We start from the raw sequence: 17,030 nt of genomic DNA, 5'->3' as shown, positions 1-17,030 counted from the left end.
GTCTTGCACCTTTAACTTTGTCTCCAAAACACTCGACCTGAGCTTTCCCTCTGATGTACTCATTTCTAATCCTTTCCACTACTAAAGAAGCATCTGAGCATCTTCAACTCTTCAACCTCCAGCTCAGTCTCCTGTCTGTCAGCACCACCATCACCAAGCTATACGTCATAGCAGGCCTCGCTACCATGTTGCAAACCTTCCCTTTTTAATCTTACTGCTATCGTTCTGTCACAAATCCCCCCTGGTGGCAAAGTAAAACAAAAACAAACAACTTCAATGAGTTGAACTCTGTAAGTGCGAACTCGCTTAGTTGGCCATTTGAGAGAAGTGTGACATACAAACATACAGGTAATGATGGAAATCAAATGGTGTCTAAAACAAGCACCATGAAATTCTCTGGTTTAAAGCTACCTGAATAAGTTTGCTGCGTGCTCTCCCCCTTGCTCTCTCCTGATGTTCACTACCCTTCTCGCCTTTCAGATAGAGCCAGAAATGCCAAGTGAAGATAAACCTTTAACAAAAAAAAAGGTGCTGATATAAGAAACAGCTTGGCTTAAGGCCAGGCAGTTTCAGTTGAAGCCTGACATTTGCCTGCACATTGGTGGGTGAGTGCTGACAAACAGTGCCATCTCCTGGGGATACACACTACCTACAACGGGTGTCTGAACACTGGTAAACACAGAGACAGAAAGCAGATTTACTGATGTCTGCCAACCCCAGGAGAAAACACAGAAACTGGGGCAGAGGAAGAAAAAAAAGCAGGAAAAGACTGAGTGGAAGGCAGAATGGTGAAGAAATGAAGCTAAAGACAGTGTTTATAAGATTCAGCCTGTGGACATTTTTGCTGGAGACAAGGGCGGTGGTGGTGGTGCTGGGGAGTGCTGCTTTCAGACTATGCAAACACCAAGAAAAACTGTAACACCATACCAATTTAAAAAGAAAGAAAGACAGAAAGAAAAGGGTCTCAAATGGTGGAATTTACTTTGCTTGTATTCTTTTTGTAATAAGTGATGCCAACTCAGGCAAACACCCACAACATATTGTCAGCCACAAGAAAAGCAGCCTCCTGCCAAACCAGTGTGGTTTTATTAGCAGACACAGGATTAATAGACTCTTTATTATCCAGAGCAATTACAGGCTTAATTGGAGAAAAAATAGACCCCGATGAGAAGGAAAAAGGCAGAGGAGATAGACGGGGTGGCTTCAAAGTCCACATGAGCACATGTGCAAGGCCGTTTCCGTGTGTGTGTGTGTGTGTGTGTGTGTGTGTGTGTGTGTGTGTGTGTGTGTGTGTGTGTGTGTGTGTGTGTGTAAATACACCTCCGTGTGCATGGTTTTGTTTTGTTTTTTTGCCATTTTACTCTTTGCAATGCCTTATCTGTCCACCAGGAGGTATGTGAGCTATTTCATTAGTATCTCAAGTTTTCTGTACCAGCCTTTATTACTGGCATCACCTCCTCCCTTTAGTGCTTTGCTGATCTGCTTGCATGAAATTAATAGCAACAAATTAAGCACAGAGACACTGCTTTTTCTGCTTTAGGGCACCATTGAAAGGTCTACTGATCTCGAACACATCTTTTCAGAGAGTTTTTGATGTGGAGCCAGAGAGGGGGAAAAATTGACTGAAAATTCAATTTGATCAACTTTTAGTGATTCACTGTTTGCTTCCTTGTTCGACAGACCAGTAAATATGTTGATTTAAACGCATGCGTTCATTCTAAGACTACGAGGCTGGTGACTGGAGAGCTCCCGATACAGCATTATAGTCTAGAAGTTTCAGAAATGTGACTCATAACTTTTTGTTCTTTCCAAGAGCCGTAATTTAACAAGGTTGTCTCTCGCCGAAAGCCCCCTGCTTTGTGGCTTTTTAATAAGGTAGCTCCTCCTGCACTTTCTCCTCTCTCTGCTCTCACCTCGGAGACAGCCAACAGCACACACACACATACACACACAGTGATCTCCCATGTTGTTGCGCCCCATTTTTAAGGTGTACCCAGAAACAGGAGGTCCTTTCATACTTCGGTGACCGAGATGAGAAATCTTCTCCAATTTTACTTTCTTTCCTTTCTCATTTGGGAATCACGGTGGAAAGCATCTAAGCACTTTTACACACGTACCTAAGTGCTTTATTTGAGTAATTCAATTTTCTGCCAATTAATACGGTTGTGATTTACTAATGAATGTTCTAATCAATTCAAATTAAATAAATCTGACCACATTGTGATATATTATTGTAGGCTAATATCCCAGCAGTATAACGTAAAATCTGCTCCATGTTGATGCAACATTGTGACACAAATGTAATCGTTTTTAATCCAATAATTATCCGATCATATGCCATTTTACTTCTGATGTGTGTATAATGCAGGACCATTACTTGAAGTATTTCTTTAGTGTGTGCTACTTGCTCCTTAATTAAAGTGTGTGCGAAATTCTACCACCATTGTTTTATGTATAATATAAAATGCTAACAATCTGGGCGGGTTATTTTATTGGTGTGGCCACAAAGCGAGACCAAGTGCAGGCTCAGGCCATCTGACCTCTGAACAGTGATGAAGTATTATAGCTGCTAGATGAGATGTTCAGGGACTTAGCTTCGTAACATCGTGTGGCTATGGTGTAACAGCAGTAAGTCCTTGTGCCATTGTCTGAGATGAACATTCACTCAGTAGTGTCTCATTACAGAGGTCTGGTTTAAACCATAGGTGTATTTTATGAGGCGTCTATAGGAGCTTTTGTTCTGTTGGTTACAGGGAGATTTTTTTTTCCAGCGAGCAAGTTGATACCTTACCGCACTGTGCCCACACTGTAATGGCCAGACTACGAGGAACAGGAACTTTACCTGAGGTCCTTTTCCTCAACCACTTTTGCCCCTTTCTGTGTGCATGACAAGGGAAGATGGTCCATGTGACTTGCACAATCGCTACACGTTGTATACTGTTGCACTCTGGTGGTCTAACAGGGCATTTCACCTGAATTCAGATAAGATAAGATAAGATAAGATACCTTTATTAGTCCCACAAGGGGAAATTTCATGTTAAGGCTGCATCTGTGTTTATACTCCACAACTTACCTCCTACACTGGACAGTGAATAGCTGCCGCTGCTAAACCAAGCCCTGACCTTCTGAAGATAATCTGTAGTCGATGTGACTGAACTGTAGTTGACATCAATCAGTGTGACTCATATTTTTCGAGGCGACGTGTGTCAGATTTTTTAAGTACTTTCTGCGTGTGTACTGAGACACATTATCTTCCTTCGTAAGAGTTTGTCCAGGGCTGATTTCACAGAGGAAAATGTGTCAGCGATGACGGAGCAATTATCACTCACATACATAGTAGTTTGTTTTTTAGGTTTTTTTTATTATCATTATTATTATAGAAAAATATTTTATATAAAAACAAATAAGTTATGAATTACATGAGCTGCTTTATATTTTTCCTCTATTATGACATGTTCTTCCCTCAGCACATTCTCTCTTTCTTTCTCTGTGCCGCTCATTCTCACATGCACACTCACACTTGCTTGTGTTGGTCATTTCACAGTCACTGAAGATTTCCCAAATACATTTCTCTTTAATTAATTGAGTCCCACACGTCGTCCTCACCTGCCAACCAATAAAATCTTTGAGCATTTCAGTCCATCTGACAGCTGAACCTGCTGAATTCATCTCAGTCCACTATGTACCCGTGACCTACTTCCCGTAGAACATCTCCATGAGGACCTCTTCGATGTTGACAGTCCCTATGACGGGTCTGAAGAAGAGCTGAGCGACCACTGGCGGGCTGATGGCCCTCAGCATGGACAGAGCTATGAGCAGCTTGGCGAACCGCGTCGTATCCTCGCGATGGATCAGCCTGACGTGCTCGTTTAGAGCCTGGTGCGCCTCTCGACGCAGCGACTGGATGTAGTGCAGACAGCGCAAACCCTCCAGATCTAGAGGTGGGGAAGGATGGGGGGAAGTGAAATGACCGTAGAAGTTGATAAAAATGTTAAAACGCAGAGAAGTATGTAGGTAAAGTGGAATGTCTGTACCGTAAACACTGCAAATGTACACAGTTTAGTGCGCAGGGGTGGAAGTTTAGGATTTTTATCTGTAAATATCAGAGCAGTCATGCTGAAATAAAACAAACTTCTACCCATCAATTAATAAATCAAACTGTATCATGTAGTCTGTGTGAAAGCTTCCACTCGTGAGCGTGCTACCTGTGCTTAAAAACTGATGCTCTGCTATCAAAAGCCCTGACCCACCTGGGTTAAAGAGCACGGCTCCCTTCAGGTACGCATATTCCTTCGTGCTTATATCTACACTCCAGCACTTCTTTAGGAAGGCTTTGATCGCTTCGATGTCCACAACAGAGACCCCAGGTGCCCCCCTGTTCTGGCCGCCCACAGCCTCGCTCTGCCTGTCCGGACAGCCCGTGAGGATGCGCTGCAGCATGCTCGGTTCCACGGTCTCCGTGGTCTCAAAGTCCACCCGGTCTTGTGCGAGTCCCAGCACGAGCAGAGGCGCCCAGCCGCTCCGGATCAGCACGAGCTGGTCGTCCTCGGGCAGCTCGCGAAAACAGGGGACGTTTTTTACGAAGCGCAGCGTCTTCACCAGGACCGCGGACGCCGCTTTGCAGGTCACCTGCGGGGAGCGGAGGACGCCCCGGCGCCGAGTCGAGCCGCAAGAGCAAGCCTGCTGTCGGACCTCCTGCAAAGAGGCAGAAGCGGAAGAGGAGGGGGGCTTCTGGAACAAGTGCTGCGGCGTGTGCTGTTGGGGATACTGCTGTTGCTCCTCGGCGGTCACCAGGCGGTCATCACTCTTCAGAATGCTGTAGAGAATGCTGCTGCTGCTGCTGCTGTTTCGGCCGCTGGCACCCCGACAGCGGCAGCCCTCCAGCGTGGCCATGACCGCCGGCAGGAGCTCAGCGCGTCCCGCTGCTTCTTTGAAGCGCCTGAGGTCAGTGACAGAGGTAGCCCTGTTTTCTTAGCCCCTGATAGCCCCGAGTGAAGGGCAGAGCGTTTATATTAGCTCCCGTCTGTCCCCGCGCTTTGAGAGATTGTTCAGACCCCCTGAACACACACATACACACACACACACACACACCCCTCCCTTCTCAAACACCGCCCCTCTCTCCACCCCTCTCCTATTTCCCACACTTACCTTTTCACAGCCCTCACATATTCAAGACACACCAGTGTAAATGATTTTTTAATTATTATTTCTTATTTATTTTTATTGATTTATTTGCAAGTAAACACGTCGGACAGTAGCAGCTTTCATCTCTGTTGCTCACCTGTGAAAGGTTAACCATGGCTCAGATAAAACAGGAAATGTAACATTTCCGTCTGCTCGCTCGGTTTATCAAACTGTTCAGAAATCATGTTTGTTTGTTTTAAAAAACCGACAGCCTTGCTTAATCAAAGAGACTTCTTTATAAATTGTGTGAAAGAAACAAAAAAGCAGAGGAAGAGAGCAAGAGAGAAAGAAAAGTGGAGAAGGCGCCAGAGACCAGCTTTATTCTCAGCATTACCTTGACTCTCTGAGCAGTCATCGGACAGAAGCCAGTAAAAGAAAAAATAGTCCAGGGAGGGATCTGAAGGCTTAATTATTTTAGGGACAATTTATATGATTTCCTATGAGAAAGAAGTAGGAAGAGCTGAGGCGCGAAGGCCAGCCTCCAACCTTGACTCGGACACGCTGATATTGATTTAACCGTGAAAACTGGAGCTGGTGAATTATGATGTCATGACTCAGTGCTCTCCTTGCTTCTGTCACTGAAGGAGGTATTTGGGAGGGGGTGGGGAGGTGGTTGGGGGAGGGGGCGGTGGAAGTCAGTGAATGAGAAACTAAGAAGGACAAGTTGGGATAAAGCAGATGAATTAGAGGTTTATCTTAATTGCTCCTGAGAGGGATCACAAGTTAGGGTTGGCTGCTACCTGAAAGAGGGAGAGGAAAATCCCTCTGGGGAAATCAGAGCTGATTACAGAGGAGTTTAACCAGACAGAAAGCAAGCAAAAGAAGATGTCAGGATGAGCAGAACTGTGGGTGACTAATGCAAAAGTTTGGAGCAAAGGTTCTAATCTCAGCTTGTTTTGTAGAAGGTCTGAGCAGCTCTGGCCTGGCCACGTCCCAAATACCCTCGCATGCTTAAAAAATGAGGGTCTTAACAAAAGGTTGTCTTTGGTTTGGTGAAAGGATGACATTGAGTACATGGTTACATTTGTGAAATTGCAGTAAGCAGGACCTCAGTGTCCCTTCCTTTGTTGCATTGAAGGACACAGTTATGAAGAGAGAGACAGGATGAAAAACTTTTTTTTTCTGTAGTGCTACAACATTGTTCAGAGGCCGAATGTCTTTGTATTGATTTAGCAGAAAGAAGAACCACAGAAATTTTTCACATGTTTATATCAAGGACACAGCGGGATAAACAGCCTTCACTCAGCCTGTCTCTTCTCCTGCTCAAGGCCCAGCCAGCGCAGGTTATAAAAATCCTCCCGTCTCAAGGAGAGATTACATTATGTCTTGTTGCAAAAGCACAGAGTTGAAAAGACAGCTACAGCGCTCGGTCGCTCTTTTTCAGGCCTCCTTTTCGTCTATTGTTTGTTTATCAGATTTGGACAAGGTGTCCTTAGGTAACTCTCCACTTAACCATCCTTCCCAGGGTAAATTTAGTCAATCTTAAATATTTCTTAAACATCTTTCACCTAACTGGCCTCCCACCACCACAACAAGTTGATGCTTTATTTAAAATTGGATGAAGATCTGAAAACTGATGCCAAACATGCCACCCTATCCCCTAAATAATGACTGATGCGTGTCATCTCATAGACACGTATGCATCTAAACACCAGATGAATTAATGCAAGATGTCAGTTTAGATGACAACAGATGGGGTTTAATACTGCAACAGTTGAAAACATTTATCTGCATTACAAGTCTCTATCGTTTCCTGTGAACTAGGAAATTTGAAACAAATGGATCAGGCTGCACAACTAATGCGCAGAGACTGGCAAGTGTAAAACTTTAAATGGCTGTTGCTGAAAGGGTGGGGGAAAAAAGGCAATAGTTCAGTTTAATGAAAACTTTCAGGTTCTTAACTTCAGGAGGAAATTCAAGGGTAACGCGTTGATAATGCATTAATGAAATGTGCAGAGACTTTTGGTTTCCCAGGCTGAAGGTTGTTAGTTTTTCTTTTTGATATGAAGCAGACTTGTTCTCTAGCACGATGCCTGCTGGTTCCGAGCCCAGTCTGACTTAGCTCAGCATGGGGAGGCCCTCTCACGGTCGCATCGCACTACTTAAAGGATGGGATGGGACTTCTTACAAAACATCGCATTCTGTTTTGTGAGAGGGGGTTGCGTTGTTTGTGGCTTTAAGTCAAGACTCCTCTGAGTTCAAGTAACGTTTATCAAAAACTGCAAGAGTGTCTTTTCGCACCTCGGCAAAGAAAACACCACTGTTCTCTTCTCTGAGTCGCTTCTGCCAGCGAATGGTCTGCTCTCAAATAAAAGCAGATCAATAGTTTGTGTGTGCATGTGCATACAAAACGCGCAGTTGATCTGCACTTTTTGAAACTCGCTGCTGTGAAACGCAGACACCTCGAGTCAGGCAGCTTCAGCCACGGCACAGTTTTGTTTCTGGTGGTGAAATTTAGAGCAAGGTCAGAACCACAGAAGATATTTACTCAGACAGGGGCCATGGGAAAGTGAAATCCACTTGCAGGAATTACAGAGGGAGGGAGGACAAAAGGAAGTGCCATTAAACTAAGTGGCTAACTTTCATAAATCTCCAGATGGGATCATACCAGCTTGACACCGCTGAGCTCATCCACCACATTCATCGTCAATAATATTGCACATTCGTACAGCAGATAAAGATACTTAATATGGGGAGTAATATATTAAAAACTAAGAAGAATGCAGTACAGAGGCATAAAGCAAAGAGGCCAGGAACCCCTTAGGCGTACCCGCAGCACTGATGATTTGTACTTGTAGGTCGAACCACACCCACTTTAAATTTTGTTCTCGACTGCACATCTATGACATTTCATCAAATCTTGCACAGAGATGCTATCATACTGATAAAATCATATAATACCTGTCATAGAGCTCAAAACAGTGAATTATTTCACTGAAAACAATACCGCCCACACTGCTGAGTCCGGTAGACAATTTCCCTAAAAAGACAATTGCAGTTTGTCTTAAACGTCAGCTTTCATCAACTTGGATGCATCGCACTTACAAACAAAGAAGTTCTGCGTCCATCACAAAATACTAAATTTGAGCTTTGTTAGTGGGTCCAGATTACTTAAAAACACAAAATGCTTTTAATAAGTAAGTATTGTTTTGTGCTTTAGTGGCAGTAAGCACTTCCTGAAGGCTGATCACACAGATGAAATCCTGAGGTTGCCATGACCCAAGAAGACAGTTCTCTGGCACATTCAGCCAAGTTGGCCTTGAAGCACAAGTGCGGAGAAAAACACAAGGTTTTTACCAAGCACTTGGGGCTTAGATACCCACAGACACTCCAAGACAGGTTTCAGAAACTTAAGAGGACAACTTTGTATGATTCAAGGCTTTGCATTAAATGGCTCCCCTGGAAAAGTCTTGTACTGCATTGTTTGTTGATTTGTTGGGCACTCTTCTGGCGGTTGCTATAGTGACTGCTTCCATTTTCTCTCTGTGGCTGCTCACATAAAGGACTTCGTCCTTGTCTCCATAATAGTTACAAATTGAATACTGCACTTTCCAAGGACTCATGTCACCAACTTACAGCAAAGTGAAAGTGTATGAGTGTGCATGTGCATCTGTGTGTGCATGTGTGTGTCTCAGAGCATGAAAGAAGACAAGCTGGCTTTAGATTTGTTGCACAAATGGAAAATAAAATGTACATTTTTTTTTCTAACTTGGTCTTTTTTATGAATCAGAAAAGAAAGGACTAACAATACAAGCACTAAGATGAATGTGGAAAGATGCAGCAAAGTACAAGGCAGATTAAAAGGACTAATCAGGGATAAAAATGAAAAATTAAAAAGAAAAGGGTTCTGAGAGCATAAGGTCAAGACTGTGTACACCAAAATCAGAACAACTGAGTTAAGAGGACAGTTCAAACCAAAACTGTTAGACATGACTCACGCTCCTGTCACTGAAGTATGGCCCGCCCTGTCTGGGGATGTGAAATGCTCAGTCACTGCTCACACTGAGGAACGAAAGGATATATAATGGAACGGTGATTATTTTAGAGGTCTCTGGAAATATTCTAAGCACGACTTTGTTGTTTTTTAAATGTTTTTAAATGTACAAGCACACTGCTTCTTCCTAAGTCATTATTTTAAAAAGAGCAAAGAAAGTGGGTCCTGAGACATTAAGTTGGTTTTAATGCATGCACTGAAGCCCTGAACTTTTCTAGACTTCGCCCAACAGAGGTGTGAAAATGCAAATGTCAGTTTCTTTTAGATGAGATTAGAACCTTTTTAACCTGCCGGCTCTCTAATAAAAAGTCAGCGTGGTTTCAACTGTGCCTTAACACCACCGTGTTCTGTGAATTCTGTACAGACAGCACTTTCACCCAAGCCAAACATAAGTCTGAAATGGACTATCTGTGTGTGACACAACAGTCTAAGCCTGTAAACAGCTTAACTTAGAACTGAAGCATCCTCCATCAGATCCACGTTCTTACGGAGTCACTGAATCTCAAATCTGCCAATTTTTAGAACATTTTCTGCTCTCCAGAGCTCCAATTTACATAAATAATTTATGGTGTAATGTTTGAACATATGAGTTTTGTTTTCCTTTTGCACATTGAAATCTGAGGCAGTGTTTGAACATGAATATTTCAAGAACTATTAAAGATAAAAGCCTGACATTTTCACTGGTCTTTTTTTTTTTTAGCATCAAAACAACAGAAAAAAAATCAGGCTGATCTGTAAAGTCTCATATTTGAGCACAAACTACTCAAAAACTCCACAATGCAAAAGACAAACAGTGACTTCTGTATTTCACAATATTGCAAAAATAAAGAATGTAGAAAACGTTTTAACACGGAATTCTCTGTGACAAAAAATAAAGAAAATGCTATTTTCATGAACCTTTATGCTGGACTGGGCATAAGTTGTAGCACAAAAACAAAAGTATTAATAGATGGTATAATCTGAATGGAATAAAATTTTGGAAATTCCAGATTGTACTCTAATTATAACTGTGAAGATAATAATTCATGTTGTTAAATATGTGCAGATTTTCCATTTTAGCCGTGTTCTACAAACCATTTGAGGCCCAAAAAATATATGGTGAAGTGTTTGATATATGAAGCTAAAAGGTTCACAGCAATCCGTCTAAATATTTGAACTTTGAACCTTTTTTCTGTTTGTTTTGTTTGGTTTTGAGCAAAAGGTGTTAATTTGAGATTTTAATTATCCAAGGTAAAAATACATAAAAATTAAAACTAACTGAAAATTATTTTATATAACTTTTAAGACATCTTAGTTTGGCAAAATTTGCTATCACACCTTGCTCGAAGACGCTTTGTGTTTATTGATGCTTTGGATGTTTACAAGTCTGTGAGGCAAATTCTTTCCAAACTGTCTGTGTTTGTACTGTAATACATGGACTGGTTTTCCTAAATCTTGGCTATTTCCTCCATACAATATTAATTAAAACAACTGAACTAATAAAAACTCAATTAAAACAAAACATTTTAAAACAAGGAAAACTAAACTGAAACTGAACTGAAATAAAAACAAAAAATGAAATAAAAAATATAAGTTAATAAGAAAATTCAAAACTATAATCATTCTGCATCAGCCTGATTGTATCATGTGTAATTCCCTGAGACAAATATGTGATTAGAGGCTAATAGCCTACACGCACACACCTACAGTCCTCCACAAGAAATGTATTTGCTTGGCATTCACAGAGCAGCCCCGTCTCCTACGAGCTGCTCGTACAGTTCCTTAGATCTACAGTTTTACAGTAAGTTGTGCGTCGTAACCCCGGCAGTTTTTAAAAACAGCTCAGTGATACACAAAGCCTCTCTCTGAACAAACACACTTTGCTCATTGTTTACCTCGGCGGTGAACCTCTCACTGAATGTGGGTAAACTGCAAACACGAATGTAACACGCTTGCGATAGGATGGTTCATAGTCTGTTTGTCTCTCCTTTAGTAACAGTGTTCAAGGTTGGTGTATAAACACAAGGCCACCCTGATTACAACAAACAAAGCAGCAGATATTTGAGCTTTTAGTCTCTTCTCTGCGCCCCCCTCGCTTGGGGTAAATGTGTCAGATGCTAACATTTAAATTTTAAATTTTTCAGATTCTTTCATTTAAAGAAACTTTTAGAATGATCTTGCTGTTAATCGAGGATTCTGTCATTCTGCGTCTCTGTCTGTATTTCACCTTAACCCCACTTTTCTTAAAACTTGGCAGGTTAGGGACACAAGTAATTTCTCGCTGTTGTTAGGCAACATCACAACGGCCTCCCTCAGGTCGTGACATTGTCTGCAACCTTATAATGACATCACCAGTCCAGATAACACAGTTTATAAATAAACCTTCACTGTCTGCAACATCAGATTACATTTGCTGATGCTTTAAAAAAAAAAAAGCTGGAAAAGAATATTAAAAAAGAGAAACATGAACTTTCAACTACAAAATGCTTGTTTAAGATTTATGCATCATTAGTAATAACCTACTGATGGTTTTCAGTTGTTGTTGTTTTTGGGGTTTTTTTTTTCTTTCTTATCAACTGTGTTCAGTATGGTGGTGGGAGAGGGCTCGAGAAGAGAAGGTGAACGTTTTTTTGAAATTAAAGTAGTCTTGTAAATGACTGATATCATGTTACCATCAGCCTTTGTTTATTTCCCTTACATAAATCCTATTTTTTCAGCTTATTTCCACCCCATGTCTGTATTGTCAGTTGCATTTCTGCAACTGACAGCTCCAATTAAAAGCTTTGTATTCCCCCCAAAATTTTCAAATAACATTTATATTCTTCTTTATATTCTTCTTCTTGTCTTATCCACTACTCAAAGCCAGTGCACGAGGGAGTCTTTAAATGAGATTACAGCTAAGGGTGGGTAGAAGGAGCAATGAACCACAGTGACATCCTTCTGAGGGCACAATGCCCTGAAAATTGCAGCCTCGGGCCACTCCAGCCAAGCAGGGGAGTCTTGAGTTTACCCAGACGACTTGACAAACAGATGCCAGGAAAAGTGACCCATGTGTTCTCACTGTACTTCAAAGCCTTGACAATATCAATTGCTGGCTGTCTCAAAACCTTTTAAAGCTTAATGATGATAACTTTGATGTTTTAGTTATTAAATCCACTACCCTGACCCACAGTAAGCTAAGCCTTTTGTCCAAAAATGTCAAGCAATCTACTCATAACCAGTGATTTTCAACACTGAGCTGTGTTTCGATGCTGAAGTTAAAAAAAACATCCACTACACTGACTCCAGATAATTCAGAATGTGGCTACCTGGATTTTAACTGGCACCAGGATATATGTCAGTATATTACTCCAGTATTAGGAAGTTTACACTGGTTGGCTGTTAAATTTTGTGTTTATTCTAAAAGCTTACTAATGACTTGCAGCATTAAATGACCATGCTCCAAATCATGTGAAGGAATTGTTTGGCCTCTATATGTCTGGATGGCTATTTTTATTGTTAAATGGGGCTGGTTTGTCCAAGGTCTCACCTAGTAAACAAAGGTCAGCAGGCCTTTGTTGTTAGAGCTCCCAAACTGTGGAACAGCCTTCCCACCAAGATCAGGATGCCAACTTCCTTATTGTCTTATAAGTGGCGGAGATGAGCTTTCTCCAAAGAGTGGCTGGCCTCTCAAAGAGATAGGCGGAGGAGTTCGGCCATCTGGGAGGGGTATAGACTAGAGCAGGGGTCAGCAACCTTTAAGACCCAAAGAGCCATTTGGACCTGGTTTCCACGCAAAAGAAAACACTGGGAGCCGCAAATATTTTTTGACATCTAAAATTAAGATAACACTGTAAATATTGTTTTTTACCTTTATGCTTTGTGTGAACAACTAAGGTGTGTTGCTTATGAAATCCATGAAGTGCTACAGAGAAAGTTACATTTTATTTATGTAATTAACACATTTTGAACTCTTAAAGAAATATAACCAAAGGAAAGACACCAACCTGAACTAAAATGATCCATGTAGCAAACAAAAACTGTTGTGAGCCGCTACCCTTATATCGCCTTTGGCCTTTTGGAGCCTTGACCTGACTTTTAAAAAATAATTGGAAAAAAGCACTATGCTGCTGAAAAATGAAAAATAGATATTTGCAAAATTCTGCCTAAACATGTATTTTACCAGGTTAAGGTGTGTGGCGGGGCGTCGTCTGCAGTGGCGCTGCAGGGGTAGCGGACGCACCTGAGCGGCACCCGCAATCACGCCTCGCCGCCTTAACGTCTGTGCCATCTATGCTGTGAGCTGAAAAGCTACAGCCGGCTGTATGCGTACAGCAACCGTGTGTGAAAAGTGGTCAATAAAGAGATGCTGAAAAGCATGTTCATGCAAACATCGTCAGGTCTGCCGTGATATGTTTACAATGGGACTTCTGCTCCTGAACCTCTGCGCATATCCCATATGCGCACAGCGTCTGCAAATCGGGGCTGTACAAAGTCACTTTCATCTTTATGCAGGACTGTAAGCTGTCATCTGTGAGGCGTGAGCGGTGTTTGTTTTTAACATAGTTCACGGTGGGGAATAGCTGCTGACATAATGTGGATTCGAAGATCCATAATTGGCCTACCTGGGGTTGAAAGTCTCGATAAATGCACGGCGTTTCGGCGAGTACACCGGCTTCCGCGAGTGTGACGCTTATTTTGAGCGATGAAAAAAAGAAGAACTAACATAAATAAAATACACTTCAGCTAAATACTTCTAATTTATTTTCCCAAACCACGCGGAGCCGCACTATAAGGACTAAAGAGCCGCATGCGGCTCCGGAGCCGCAGGTTGCCGACTCCTGGACTAGAACTACTACTCCTCCATCAAAAGGAGCCAGTTGAGGTGGTTGGGGGATCTGACAAGGATGATTCCTGGGTGAGGAGTTCTGGGCATGTCCCACATGGATTGATTGTGGCAGTCATTTAAACACTGGCACAGTAAGGCTGGCTACTAATGATTGAAACACTCAAAGAAAAAATAAGTTTGAAGGACTTTTATATTTGTCAGCGTTGCTGAGTGCTTCAAGTTTCCAAGCAGTCTCTGCAAACTTTACAGACTGAATGCACAAACACACCACCACACAGACACAAAACAATAAATCACTTTGTGTTGAAAGTCCCCTAAGCCACTCCTGACATTTCACAGGTCTTTCAATTAAAATGTTTTATACATAATTATTCAGAACCCATTCCTTCCACTAAGCTCGCCTGTGTTCATCATCAGAGACACATATTATAATTAAGGTCATAAGGACATTGGGTTGTGGTCAGAAGTTTATGTACGTGGATGTTGGGTGTAAATGGCATAGTAATTTTGGGCTTTTAATGATTTCTTTGAACTCTTCTTTGTCCAGGGTGGACCGATTGTACAGTCTACATCTTTAATGACTTAATGAAACAAGAATTTGGGTGCATAAGTTTGATTTAATTTGGATTTTCTCTAATGCACACAGGGTCAAAAGTCTACAAACACTTGTAAATATATAGACTTATTTACATTTTTTAGTAAGTTGTACTGAAGTTGTGTGTCTTTTAACTTGACAAAGCCAAGGCCCATTAACTTCTCATTAGTGATCATCATTGACTACAACTGCTTGTTTCTCTTTGCCAGCATAAAAATAATTTGTTTAACAGCGCTCAGCTCTGGGGCTATTTTACTGCCAGTGGTTGTGGTACAATGCACAAAGTAGACTGAATAACTATTTTTTCAGTTTCACCTCAAATCAACAGTTAGACAGTTGAAACTGGGACACAACTGGATGTTCCAACAGGACAATGATCCCAAACATACATCAAAACTGGTTTTGGAATGGATAAAATAGCATTAAGATTCTGCAATTTCCTTCCCAAAGCCCCGACCTCAACCTTATGGAAAATTTGTGGACTATAGTTAAAAGTCAGGTCCATGCCAGAAAAGTAGCCAATTTAAATAAACTCTACCAATTCTTCCTCGAAGTGTGATCAAATATCCAGACAGAATTATGCCAGAAGCTTGTTGACGACTACCAAAAACATCTGGTCATGGTGAAACTTGGGAGCAAATAAAACTAAAATTCAAACTTGTTCAACTAATTGTTGTTTTTTAAAGCCATTAAAGTTTTAAGTTCAATCACTTCTTTCTGAAAAAAGAACAGTTCACAGAAATCACTAAAAGCCCAAAATTAACATGAAATTCAAAATGAGTGTCATGTAAGCTTCTGACCGAAGCCTAATGTTCTTGTGACCATGTAAGTCACTTTGTCGTTGCTATTGGCTTTTTGTGAGGAGAGACATGACCTCTAAAATCTAAAGCGGTTTTCCCAACCACTTGTGCATTAATTATGAGCATGCATGGTCATACATGCTCATGGAGCAGTAATTAAATAATTAAATGGAGAAAAGCCTGTAAGTTGGTTCAAGCATGCAAATAAAGTTGCTCCTCTGAGGACTGCCCACTAGCGTGTTTGTGTTATTTGACACTGTGTAGTCAAATGTCATTCTAAATTGGTGCTGATGTGAGTGTGTGCGCTTATCTGTCTCAGCCCTGTGATTGACGAGCAAACTGACCGAGGGGTACCCTGCCTTTTTAAGCTTTCAACTTCCCTTCAATTGAAGTTGAATAAGTGGTGGAGAAAATTGGTGGATGGACTTGTAATTGAAAGGCAGCAGCAGTACTGTTTAAATGAGCTTCATATTTGTGCAAGGCCTTCTTTTCTGTATTGACTAAGATCAAATTAAAGGAGAGAAAAAGCCTGAAAAACTGTGTTTAATCACTGCAGTTGTCTCCCGCCCCTAAGAATGACAAAGGTTATTTTTCTTCCATTAAATTTCAGTAGAACTTATTAGAAAAACTCGAATTTATGCAAGTAAAGTGTCATCTTTCCACTGCATGATGGAAAAATTGCTTGCTATGGATTAAGTAAGATCTTTAACATTTTTAAAAAATTCAAAAACAACCGATAGCATAATGCTCTGCACTATTAGCGTAATCTTGTTCGACACCAGCACCTATCTCCTAAAATTGGCTCTTTACTGATATAATAGTGCTATGCAGTCCACTTATCAACTTTGTTACAGAAAACAAATGTATAAAATGCTGACTATACGAAACTAAAATTCAATGTTCATGTTAAAAAAATATCTACACATACGACTCTATGTGGAAAAGTAACTAACTCTGATTAAATCACTCTTTCACTATATATGGCCAGGCCTGGATATTGAAAATGTTAAAAAGCCATTTCTAAGGCTTTGGTATAGAGTGACCCACAGTGAGAGCCATTACCCACAATTACAGAAATCTTGAAACAGTGGTGAACCTGCTGAGGAGTGGCCGGCCTACCAAAATTACTCTAAAAGTTTATCAATGACTCATCCAGGATGTCACAGAAGAACCCAGAACAACATCAAAGAAATGCAGGCCTCACTTGCCTCATTTAAGGCCAGAGTTCAGGAGAGCTGACCAAACCACTACTGACCAAAAAAAGCCCAAAGGTTTGTTTCACATTTTCCAAAAAAAAGACTTTCAGTAAAATATTCTGTGGACTAACGAAACAAAAGCTGAACTTTTTGGGAGGCTTGAGTCTAAAACAGCATTTCATATAAAGATAACCTTAACAACAGGTGGAGGTAGTGTGATGGTCTGGGTCTGCTTCAGGATGACTTGCTGTAATTATTAGAACCACTAACTCTCCTCTCCGCCAAAAATCGTAAAGGAGAATGTCTGGCCATCATTTTGTGCTCTAAAAGTCAAGCTCACTTGAGTCATGCAGCAGGAAGATGATCCAAAACATACCAGCAACTCCACCTTTTAATGGCTAAAAAAATAAATAAATAAATATCCATCCATCCATCCATCCATCATCCATCCATC

General features: G+C 41.2%; 1 protein-coding gene across 1 annotated transcript; it reads right to left on the bottom strand.

The window, feature by feature from the left end:
- Positions 1-3,429: 3,429 nt before the first annotated feature.
- On the bottom strand, positions 3,430-4,986 carry nr0b1 (nuclear receptor subfamily 0, group B, member 1). The gene is made up of 2 exons (XM_063499035.1): positions 4,251-4,986; positions 3,430-3,935 (listed from the first exon to the last, which is right to left on the bottom strand). The coding sequence occupies exons 1-2, from the start codon at positions 4,891-4,893 to the stop codon at positions 3,694-3,696; spliced, it is 885 nt and encodes a 294-aa protein (XP_063355105.1). The 5' UTR covers positions 4,894-4,986; the 3' UTR covers positions 3,430-3,693.
- Between the last annotated feature and the right edge of the window lie 12,044 nt (positions 4,987-17,030).

This window comes from Pelmatolapia mariae, linkage group LG16_19 (assembly GCF_036321145.2).
Source record: "Pelmatolapia mariae isolate MD_Pm_ZW linkage group LG16_19, Pm_UMD_F_2, whole genome shotgun sequence".
Classification (NCBI taxonomy): domain Eukaryota; kingdom Metazoa; phylum Chordata; class Actinopteri; order Cichliformes; family Cichlidae; genus Pelmatolapia; species Pelmatolapia mariae.
The sequence above is the reverse complement of the archived record's forward strand: the minus strand, read 5'-3'. Positions and strand labels throughout refer to the sequence as shown.